General features: G+C 57.7%; 1 protein-coding gene across 1 annotated transcript in view; it reads right to left on the bottom strand.

Moving 5' to 3' along the window:
• Positions 1-3,152: 3,152 nt before the first annotated feature.
• Positions 3,153-11,731, bottom strand: part of ANGPTL4 (angiopoietin like 4) — a 19,696-nt gene continuing 11,117 nt past the window's right edge. The window contains exons 5-10 of the mRNA XM_026865136.1: positions 11,121-11,231; positions 10,518-10,647; positions 5,995-6,108; positions 5,813-5,908; positions 5,235-5,510; positions 3,153-4,685 (exon numbers count right to left, since the gene is read on the bottom strand). Of these exons, the coding sequence (XP_026720937.1) occupies positions 4,504-4,685; positions 5,235-5,510; positions 5,813-5,908; positions 5,995-6,108; positions 10,518-10,647; positions 11,121-11,231 (909 nt within the window). The 3' untranslated portion in view covers positions 3,153-4,503. The remainder of the gene's footprint in view (positions 4,686-5,234; positions 5,511-5,812; positions 5,909-5,994; positions 6,109-10,517; positions 10,648-11,120; positions 11,232-11,731) is intronic.

Genomic DNA, 11,731 nt, shown 5'->3' with positions numbered 1-11,731 from the left:
TGAAACCCCCTGGCGAAGAGTTTTACCGTGGGCTGCAGGGAGTGAAGATGATGATTCGGCGTTAGAGGAGGGATGCTGCTCTGGGGTGGTGCAGAGTGAAGTGTGAGCCTGGGCTCCCCACATTCTTCACCCTCAGGAGTCCCTTAGGCTCATGGTATGTTTTGCCTTGGAGAATCAGTGTCATGTCACCAAAACCAGCCATGTGCCACCAGCTGCTGGCAGGGCAATGCATTTCCTTTCTGGAAATCCCATGTGCATCTTTGAATTGGTTGTAGACCATCAAGCCTCAGGCAGCAGAGGTCCTACAAGCCCCAAATATTTTCTTAAACTGTGCTGGGGTATACACCCTTAACAGCAGACAGACCTGTGACGTTTCCTTCTTTTTTTACATGATAAAAAGCTTGCTCAAAACGGTCACCCAAGATGCCTCAGCCCCTGTGGTGCGTAGCTGCCTGCCCGGGATGCTTGAGCCAGGAGTTGCCCTTCCCACCCTCTTCGTGGGATCTGGTCCTCTGGATGTCTGTGGGCACCCTCAAGGGAACCATCCCAGAATACTCTGCCTGGGAGGTGTCCCTGGCGAGGGTGTGGGTGCTTGCAAGGCTATGTCAAACACGTCCACGGGAAACAATTTGTGTTGGATGCCGCCAAGCTCTATCAGAAGAGCTGAAGCTGCTGGGAGGACTGGGAGGATCCTGACGCCCCAGTGCCCACCAGGCACCCTGAGGCATTTGGCGTGAGTTACGGCTTTGAGAGCTGATCCTTGCGGGCGCTGTTGAGGCCATGTGTTAGGGGCTGGGTCGGGGGGGGGAGAACTCGTCTCTTGTTTGATTAATTTGCCGTTTCTTGGCTTGGCACCCGGTTTCAGATTCAAGCAGGGGTTTGCCAAGTCGCCGTTTTTGTTTCATTGCAGTGCTCTGTGATGTGCTGCTGCAGGGGGGCTTGGGGCGATGCCTCTGGCTTCCCCCCTCCAGCATCTCAGTGTCACCAGTGCAGGGGGCTCAGCCCGTCCACCCCAGCTCTGCGTATGCACAAACATTTCCCCTTTTCGCCAAACTTTGCAAAAAGCAATTTGGATTCTGCTGTTGTATAGAAAAGGGTTCGAAGCCCCGGTCGGATTTCCCAGTGGTTGTTTCTGCGATTCAGGTGCAGGCTGGATTTGGAGGGAGCTCTGTGCAGCAGGTTGGGGCTCTCCTCGCTTTCTGCTGTAAACGCAGCTGGGTTGGAACGTCAGTACCCGATGTGCAGCGCCTTCTTGCTCTAGCAATGCTCTGAGAGAACCCCGGGGTCCAAAGCAGCTGCAGCTCAGTCTGCTCCCACCGATGAGTCTGAGCTCCACGTCGAGGCACGGCCGGCCCTGTGTCACCCCACCGGGCCACAGCCCCAGGCTTTTGGTCTGGAGACACCCGTCCCACCGTGTCCAGACCACCCAGCCGGGATGTGCTGAGCTGAGGCACCGCCTTTGGCACGGCCCCTCCAAGCTGGCAAAACGAGCAGCGTCCTTTTGGCAGCTCTCCGTGAGGTTTTGCGGGGAGGATGCGAAGCCCTGGGTGGACCGTCAGGTCAGGGGGCGGCTGTGGGGCCACAGGCTGGCGCAGCTCGGCCCGACCCGTGAGGCAGCGATGGCCGGGTTCGGGGAGCAGCAGCAGTTCGTGACCCGAAGGGTACTGGGGCTCTCGGCACCGCACGATGCCGGTTCTCTCGCTGTCGCTGGAGGGAGCTGCCCCAGGACTGGCTTCTGCAGAAGGACCTTGGCAGGGCCCTGGGATGCCGCACGCTCTGGTGCGGGAGCCGTGGCCTGGGGGCACGGGGTGGCCTTAGCACTGGTGGGACGTGGAGGCTTGCACAGCAGAAGAGGGCAAGGCTGAGACACAAAAGAAAGCAGCAGCTGTCGTTCCTTGGCCAGGCAAGATCTGGGCATTTAGCCTTCCCCTGGCTGGCGTTGTCCTCTGGGCACCTCCTGTAGATGCTGAAGATCAGATGCACCAGTGGTGAGCAAACCCCAGATCTGCCACACACCACCCCCCAGCGCTGGCAAGGGATAAATACAGCAAATGTGCTTCACCAGTTTCTATCTGATGCATAAATAACACCTTAGTCTAATCGCTTTAGAATCCAGACTAAAACACAGCGCTCCAGGATCCGCTGGTGCACACAGGGACTAAACAAGCTTTGAATTAAGCAAATGGAACATTAAAAATGTATTTCTGAATGCAAGAGTGAGCAGATAGATAGCACAGAGCCAGGCATAATGGGCTGTTTGTGCGATTGTGCTTGGGGCTATCATTAACCCCGGGCTCTTCCCCAGGGAAGGAGGACAGACACAGAAGCTGGGGCCTCCTTTAGGTACATCAGGTATTTACGTAGCTACTCAAGGGGACCAGAGCACTCTCTCATCTCTTCTTTCTGCCGTGAGCAGTATTTGTCCCACTTCCTTGACCAGCTAAAGAAGCCCTTGCTCTTTTCTCCAGCTCCAAGACCAGGCCACATGTCTGGGATCATGAGCACGGCTGGAGTTTACTCCCATCGCCTTCAACACTCCCACTCCAGCCCCAGCTCATTTCATTCCTACAGACGTAGTCATCCCCCAGAAGCTGCAATAAACGCTGTTGGAGATGACTATACATGTACGGTATGAGTAGGTAAAAGGCTACTACTTACTGGGGCTTGTCCTGACTTTAATTCATCCAGGTAATTCAGACCTCAGCCTCTGCTCTTGTTAGTGGAGTTGGCACAGGATTTTCCAGCCCCTACAAGGGGTATCTGCCTGCTGCAAAGGTCTGCCATCAGGGAACAAGAAAACACCTCTCATCATCACTTGTAAACTTGTTGCCTCAGGGCCCCATTTCCAGAGAGAAAAAGGAATTAAGTCCATAAACTTCAAACAGACTAAAAACCACCGTTGGGGGCTATAGCAGGGATTTAACTCAGAGCTCTGTGAGGCTCCAGCTGAGCTGAGGCCAGAGGGCAGCACAGCGCTCGGGTCAAACCCCAGCCAGCAAACCGAGTCCGGAGTTCTTACACAGCTCCCACACATCATCTACTGGCAAAATCAGGCAAATAATCCAGGCAGGACAGTTACAGGCTTGTTTTTATTAAAAGACATCTTCAGAAAAGATATTTTAGTACAAAAAAAAAAAAAAAAAAAAAAAATACACAAACTACAGTTGTTGGTTGTTTTTTTTTTTCCCAGCATAAACATTTATAAATTACAACACATCGTTATTAACACCACATTTAAATATGGAAACAAATTAAAACAGGAAATTCGTCGACAAGATCCAACATCCTACAAATGAACTATGTACAATATTTAGCAGCTAGGAGCTCTAGCACAGTAGTCAATATGACTTCAATAGGGGAGGATGCTCGGGAAGCCCCGAGACGGCAGCTTGGCCTGTAACAGTTTTTGGGGACCTGTTTTGCCCACCTCTCCGCAGACACCCACCCCAAAGGCAGAGGCGGTCCCGTACATCAGGGTACGTACCCGACAGGGCAGTGTGGCTCTTGCCAAAACCCCCCGTTTTCCCCTGGCCCTTTAGAGCGAGATCTGGGGCATGCACGTGGGACAGTGCTATTCACTCCGCAAATGACAGGAAGGCTGTTGGGAGAGGGGGATTTACAGCTGAGAGCAGGGCTGGTGCTGCCCAGGGACAGCCACTGCTCAGTACCTGTGCTGTCCTAGTGCTTGTCCTAACCACCCCCGGTAACAACGGTAGGCTCCAGGCAGAGCTTAAGACCCAGCCCTCCAGGATCTGGCCCTCATGCAGCCGGCGGCAGCATCCCACCCATCATCTCCTGCAGCAGGAAGCAGTTTCCCCGGCTCCCAGCAAATCCCACCGCGGACAGAAATAAAGGGCTTTGAAGCTGATGGGGAAGTGAGCCCGAGGTCCCTGTCTGCACAGGGTGTCCTTCACCAGCACCCATGTTCTCAGAGGGCTGAAGTCACCAGAGCAGGGGCTGCGCAGATGGAGCTGCCCAAGGCTCGCTGCCGCACGGACCAGGAGGGGAAGGGGGCTTTGGGGGCTCTCACACAAAGGTACGTAGGACATCATTTGGGAACAACAGCGAAAGACAGGGCACAGCAAGGCTCCGTGCCCAACTCCTGGGTCCAGGGTAGTGAAACACTTCACACGCTCCCCTTCCCCCCAGCCCCAGCTCATCAAAACCGTTACAGAAGTGTTCAGACAGGACAGAAAGCACCAGACAACTTGAACTTGCTGCAGCAGCACGTGGCAGGTTGGAAGACCCTTGTGAATGCTCTGGAGGTGGATCTCCCTGCTGGTGGCTCCTCTTCTGGTTTGGGAGCTCCCATCCCGGGGTTCCAACGACATGGAGCTGTTTTACTTACAGCGAGGAGCTGCGTCATGCCACTAATGGTCTGCTAACCAAGAGAAACGCTCCTCGGGGGACGTCCCGGGGAGGATGGGTTTGTTTTCTGTAAACACCAAGTGACGGAGCTCAGGGCAGTGCTCCACAGAGAAGGTCAAGTCTCAAGTGGCAGTTTTAGGGCTCTGCTTCCAGTGCTGCAGGTTGGATTTTCATGGTGGTTGACTTCAGCGGGTAATACCTGCCCTTCCATGTCTTCCAGAAGATGCCCTGCTTGCGCTCGTGCCTCTGGCGGGGGATGGAGCGGAAGTACTTCCCGTTGAGGTTGGCATGGCCGCAGGTGCTGAACCACCAGCCACCTACCAAAGCAACACAGGGGCCGGTTTAACCCACGGCATTTCCCGACAGAAACAAACCCAGGTTCAAGGCAGCTGCTGCCCCCGTTTCTCCCACTTTTCCAGAGCTTCAGGACCTTACAAGACCACCTTGTACATACTTGGAGTCCCGTGCACTGGGAAACCTTTGTACAGATGTGCCTTCAGGATGCACCTGCAAATCCCTGCTGCTCTTTCTGGCACGCAAAACCACCTCAAACCCCTCAGCAGCCCCATCTCAGGCCTGGGGACTGACCTCTGTTTCACCTGAAAGGTTTCCAAGCAAGGTGGCAGCCAGAAAGGCTGTTATGGAGACAGACGCTTGGGCCAAGACCTGAATCATGACCCCCTCCTGGTTTCAGCTTCCCTCCTGGTTCCCTGCACAGCTCCTCCTAAGGATGCAGCTTTCCCAGGGAAACAGGGGACAAGCTGGGCTCAACCCCAAAGGGGTCTAGTCCCACTCAGAGCCACTACAAGACAGCAGAGGGCTGATGGGAAAGTGTACGCCACCGAGAAGGAGGAGCTCCTACTGACCTGAAAGGTGCTTGGCACAGTTTGTGTCAGCTTTGAGGTCATGGTCGCGATCCCGAGTGGAGAAGGGCAGCTGCCTGAAGTCCCCAATGGCATTCTCCAGCTCTCCAGACAGAGGTCCCAGCAGACTGAGCATGTAGGCTGTGCTCTCACCACCAAGGCTGAAGACAAACTGAACCACCTGGGAATTTCCCTCCCAGTCTTCCAGCTCAATCAAGAGATTGTACCTTCCCTCTTGGACAAGGTGATGGATCTTCTCCAGGCCCAGCCAGAAGTCACCTGGAACAAGACACATTGCACTGGCTGCAGGGGCACCAACGTGCTGCACAAAGACGACATGTGAACAGGCTCCAGAGACAAACTGGGACAACCCAGGACTCTGTGGCACTTGAATCACTGTCTGGCACCTGCAGGATAAGTCAGGAAGACGAAGGACTCTTGGTCTGCAAGCAGTGCCCCCCCTTCCTCAGGCCAACACCGTGCTCTGGCACAGAGACCTCCAGGGGCCAGCAAGGGGGAATAACTTGTGCTGAGGTATCACTTGTCCCACAGTGAGAAGACGGACACTATCATCCACCTACCATGAAGGTCTCCAAAGCCATTCTTGTAGGCATCCCAAAGCTGGTCGAAGTCCACAGAACCATCTGTGCGCCTCTGGATCACTGTCCAGCCACCTTCTGCAGGAAGGAAGAACACAGACATTTGGGGTTCCTGTCTGCCCGAGCCCAGTGCAAAGTGCTGCGGGACACCGCCACCGCTTTACCTGCGGTCATGTCGCAGTAGACTCTGAAGGGCTGAGCCCCTGCAGGCTGCACCTGGAAAACACCACTGCTTTGCTGCCCGGCCAGGAAGAGCTGGTGGCAATCCTCTGGGAGCTCTGCAGGGAAAGGAAACAGCAGCTGGGAAGGCGGCCCCGCGTGCCAGTTCCTCAGCAGGTTGCTCCTACCACGTCCCCAGCACTCGCAGCCCTGGCCACGAGCCCGGCCAGCTGTGCACAGGGGTGGCTGCAGCTCTGGACGCGTGCTGGAGGGGACAGCCTCCAACCTCAGCAGCTTCACATGCTCTGACCCTCTATCTTCCTGTTTATCCAAACACAGCTCCTCGGGCTTCCATCCAAGGCAGAAGCTTGGGGTGACCTAGGCCACAGAGCCCTGCTCCCCGTCAAGGGGAGACCCGAGGAGCTTCCCAGCTCCCTCCGTGCCAGGCAGGAGCAGCCTGTCTGGGATGGGCTAATGCCGAGGGCAATCCAGGGCCGAGCATCCCCATCCCACCCCGAGGCTGAAGCAGTCTCAAAGGGTCTCAGGAGCAGAAACAAACCCCAAGTCCTGATGTCAGGAAGGCACCTGAGAATTCAGCGCAGGAGCTCTTGCTCCTGGGGACTGTGGTGGCCCCAGCCCATGTCCCACTGGGCAGCCTGGGGTGACCCTTTTGCCCAAAACAGACGGACTGGGGCAGGGAGGGGGTGGCTGGAGCACCGCGAGCCCCAGCTCATTGCACCAGTGGGTTGCCCAGGGTGAGGCCACCCCCAGCCTGCAGCCCCTCCATCCCCACACCAGCCAGGCTTCTCCTTCCGCCCCTGCGGGGACTTTGCCCCGAGCTGCCAGCAAAGCACCGTTTCAACAGCGCTGATAAAAGTCCACCCAGGAACCACCACCCGCAGAACTCGGGGAGAGAAGCAGGGGGCAAAAAACCTGTTACAAAACCCGAGTCAAAAGGCCACAGGAGGATGTGCAGGGACTTCAGCCCCCGGGCTGTCGGCGCAGTCAAGGGGCTCTTTGTCCGCCAGGACAGGTGCCCCCGTCACCCCCAGACAAAGGGGGTCTGTTCTCCCCGCGTGAGGGTGGGATGGATTTTGGTGGCTCACAGCTGCTGCCAGCACAACCCCAAGACAGACGGGTGAAGAAACCTGAAGACAAGGCCTGGGCTGTGCCCTGGTGTTAGGAACGCCCAGGGCCCCCCTGCGGGGTCCCCCTTGCAGTAGCTGACCCCAGAGTCAGGGCTGGCATCATGATGGGGGCAGCAGCAGAGAGAGGGGCTTCCCCCGTGGCCATGGGGCTTCACACGGGGCAGAAGGGGGGAAAAATGGGGCTTCTGAGTTGCAGAGGGCAAGAGCTGTCCCTGCAAGGCGTCACCCCCTGCCCCTCTCCTCGCTGGGCAACCCGATGCTGCCTTGGGGTGAAACGCAAGAGCCACAACTAGAGGAAAGGTCAGCATGGGGGGACCCAAGGGACAGCAGTGTGTCACCTGACACCACCTTTCACCCATTTCCCCTCCACCAGACCCCCCTTCCCAGTGAACTTTCCCCTCCTTGGCACAGGCACTCCCTCTCCTGCTGCCCGCAGGGCCGGCCTCGCCCTGCTGTTAGCATCCCTCGCACCGCGCTGACGCCAGCACGGGACTGGTGCTGTCAAGCCCATGAGTGCACCCACGGGATGAGCGTGTGGCCCCGAGCCTGTGCACACTTGGATCAGGGGCGGGTGTTTTGCACAAAGGGTCAAACCCCCACAGAACCCCCCGCAGCACCGCGGGGAGGCCAAGTGCAGCCCTCATGTCCCCACTTGCTAGGCGAGCGTGGCCGTGGAAGCCAGATGAGGCTCAGGGGAAGAGAAACCACAACCTGACCTCAGACCCACCGCGATCCCGGCTCACACACAGCGGCAGGGAGGTGCCGGAGGCTGCTGGGCTCACCCGGCCCCGCAGGGCTCCCCGCTTCCTCTCCCACCATCGCTGGGACAGTGCCTGGGAGGATTCTCAGTGCCCCCAGCATGCGGAAGCCAACCCCATCCCTATGCTGCTGGTTGGGATTTTCCTGGGCCCTACCCACGCTCCCTGCACTCGATCTCTTCTCCTGGTGCAACCGGGACTTTCAAGCAGCTGAATGAGATGCAGCTGCTTGAACAGCCTCAGCTCAAGCTTTTTGTTTGAGGAACACGCTCGTTAGTTCCAGTTCATGTTGCACATCCGTATGGCACCAGCAGAACAACAAGACCTCCTGGCTGCTCTGGATGTTTTTCTTTCCCTCCCCCTTTATTTAGCCAAACACGGCAGAAGAATCAACAAGGCTGGCTGGAGCTGCCCCGGGCATGGCACTGTATTTACCCAACAGCATCTCCAGGCATGACAGGAGGTCACCAACCTGGGATAAACATACCGTCCTGGGATGGCAGGGCAGGCCCGGAGCTGTCTGCATCACCTCCCCCTCACCCTCCCCAACCCAACCCAATTATTTTGGAGTCCCAGCGCCACGGGGAGAGAGCGAGCAGGGTTCTACCTTTCCCCTACTCGGCCAGCTGCCAGAAAGCGCAGGCTCTGCCTAAAGATGTGATCCTCTTTCTGCGAGCGATTAAAGCTCTCACTCTCCAGCCTGCTTCAAGCCTTCAACTTTCACATGCTTGGCCCCCTGCCATCTCTGGCCTGAAAAAACTTGTGTTCACTGGATGCAAATAAAAGGGTCTTTCTAAAAGGGCTGCTGGTGGAGTTCATCGCCGTTCCCTGGGGCCGCGCCGGCACTGCGGCTCTGCCCGACAATAGGCAGGGAGCGGGTGGCACAAGCCTTCCTGGCACTTGCCTGCTCTGAAAGCAGCCACAAGCCTCCCCAGGCAAGAGGGCACGGGGCTGGCCCACCAGATATTGTGTGCTAAGATTTGCCGGAAAACTCACTCAGCTTGCTAATGAAAGGGAGCCAGTTTGTTTTCTGTCAGCGATATCAACACTGGGGATTAGGCAAGAGAAGGGGGAGCCCGCAGCTCAGCCAGGTGGGAGGGAGACGGGATGCCCAGGGTGCCGGGGATGCTCCGGGTCTCCCCATCGGGGACAGTGCAGCACAAGAAGGGGCTGAGCTCTTGCACCCCCCACCTCACAGCATCCCTGGGGCTGCAGCCCCTCGCTGCCCCCCACCATGCCAGCACAGAGCCGACAGCACAGCCTGCCTCTGCCACCAGTAAGTAGCAAAGACCCGAACCCACCTCCCTGCAGCCCACTTCCAACATAACCCGAGAGTAGAGCAGGGGGGGTGGATTAGTTGGTTGGACTAGATGATCTTTAAAGGCTCCTTCTGACCCAAACGACTGTGGGATTCTCCGACACACTGAGGGTGAGTCACAAAGCAGAGGTCATTAAAAAACAAGGTGGGGAGGGAAGATTTTGGGACAGTTTTCAGGCTCACTAGTGCTGCTCTGACTGAGGGAGACCTCACGCAGCCCTGCTACAGGCTGGCCAGCCCCACCACGCCAAGCACTGGGAGTTTGGAGCCTGGTGTCCCACCTCCCTCCTTATCTGCAGTGATTCTGCAGCTCTTTGTTCTGCCCACCCAGCTTTCAGGCACAGCAGTGACAGCTCCAGGCCCCACATACAAATTCCCGTGTGTTTTCCCATAGCTATCGCTGCGTTAAGCCCGGGGGCAGGATTTCCCTGAGCATTCTCACCCTGCCTGGTTTCTGTTTGGCTCGCCCTGGACATCCCCAGACAGCTGCACAGACGGAGCCAGCACCGTGATTTAGCTGACATAACACGAGAGCAGCTGCTCCTGGCCGGCAGACCCTGCGGGGACACCAGTTCCTATCTGGGAGGGAAGCTGCAGGATGCAGCGCAGCTGGGGACACCCGCTCTGCTGCCCTTCACTCTGCGGGAGCCAGCAGAGAGGATGCTCCAGGCAGAGCCAGGAGCTCCAGCTGCAGCATCCACTCGCCTGCTCTGGTTTCCCGGGGATGTGAGTGCCCAGTGCCTTCCTGCCTGGGCATTTGCTGCAGCTCAGCACCTTCTGCTAAGCACAGCGCAAGCTGAGGCACTTGTCTTTCATGTATGAGCCCTAAATACGAGCCAAGGGAGACAGATGCACAAGGATCTAGCTCCCTCTGCCAACCCTCTCCTCTGCCAGCAGACAGAAACAGACTCTGCCTGGTAAAGTGAGAGCAGGTGAACAAGAGCTAACTCTGAGGAGCAGAGATCTTCCTTTCCCGCCTGCATTCACCCCCCCCATCCCGCAACCTGCCAACCCTCTTTGACAAATACCTGCTATCAGTGTTCACTCCCCACTGAATTCTTAATATCAGGCAGAAAAATTCCTCTTAAATCCTTAAATTCCTGCTGGACTAATACTGATCCAGAAGGCTAGGATCCTGCCTGTGCTCCAGATCCCCTCAGTCTGGCCAAACTCCCAAGCTCCGGTTTTGCAAGCAAATCTCATATCCTGACTCAGGACAACTAAACCTTTTGTTTCCAAACGGTTGCAACTGCTACAGGTCTGCTCCAGCACAGAGGAGTGGGGTGGCACGAGCAGGTACTCACTCTGTGTCAGCACGGGCTCCCCACTAGCATTTTGGCTCTGGTTAGTGAGGCTGAGGCTCTTCAGGTTCATCTTCCACTTTGGAGACTGTGTTTTGTTGTCTTTCAGGTGTAAGGGGATCAGTAGATTGACCTAGAAAAAAAAACGCACAAGTCAGAACAGTTTTATCTCAGCTCATTTTCCGCACTGTTACTCAGTGGAGCTGATCAGCCAAGCCGCCAGCCGCTCCCCTGTGACCAGAGCCGGAGCTGAACTTGCCCAGAAACCTGGAGGAATAGGAGATACCTGAGGCTGACAAAGCCAGAAATTATTGTGGTTTTTTCACACCCATGCTAACGAGCTCATTCTGCAGACAAAACTCAAAGGACGAGCCTGGAGAGGCTCCATTCCCACACACCAATCCCTCCTATTGCTCCCTGCAAGTGCTGGGGAAGCTTGCAGCCCGCCACCCTGTCGCCAAAGCTGTGGCACCCAGGCCATGGCCTCTGCCGGGTCCCCGGAGGTGGGGAGCAGCGGCACGGCGGGTTCTCGGGCCACCCGAGGGCTGTGCCACGCGCGCAGAGCCAGGCTGCGGTCCCCGGGCACAGAGCGGGGTGGGAGCTCACCTTGCTCTGCAGGCTTTTAATCTGCAGATTCTGCTTGTCCAGCTTGTACTGCTGCTGCTTGATCTTCTGCAGGAGCTCCTCGATTCGCAAGTTCTGCGCATCCATCAGGGACTGCGGGGGGGGAAGAGCCAGGTGAACCCCGCAGCTCGGGGGAGATCCAGCTCTGCTGCTCGTATCCCACGGAGCCCGGTCCCTCCGGTGGGGCCAGGGATGCTCCCGGTGCCCCAGGACCATCAGGTCCCCCCACCGCTCCCCGTGTCCCGGGGGGGCGGGTCCCCCCACCGCCCTCTTACAGCCGTTCCGTCGCCCCAAGAGGGTCGGGCCCCCCCATCACTCCTCCCGGTAAGGCAGCGACCCCTCCCCACTTCCTTCCACGCCGGTCCCGGTACTCCGGGCAGAGCTGGTGTGTGTATCCCCCACCTCACCCTTGGGTCGCTCCCGGTACCCCCGAGGTCTCGTGTGTCCCTTCTCCACCCCGGGTCGCTCCCGGTACCCCGGGGGGGTCTGGGGGGCGTGTGCGCCCCCACTCCTTGGGTCGCTCCCGGTGCCTGGGGGGGTCGGGTCTCCCCCCACGCCCCCGGGCCGGCCCCCCCGGTGGCCGCCGGGGCCGG

This window comes from Athene cunicularia, assembly GCF_003259725.1.
Source record: "Athene cunicularia isolate RWA chromosome 28 unlocalized genomic scaffold, athCun1 chr28_part2, whole genome shotgun sequence".
Lineage (NCBI taxonomy): Eukaryota > Metazoa > Chordata > Aves > Strigiformes > Strigidae > Athene > Athene cunicularia.
This window is presented reverse-complemented; position numbering and strand designations above follow the sequence as displayed.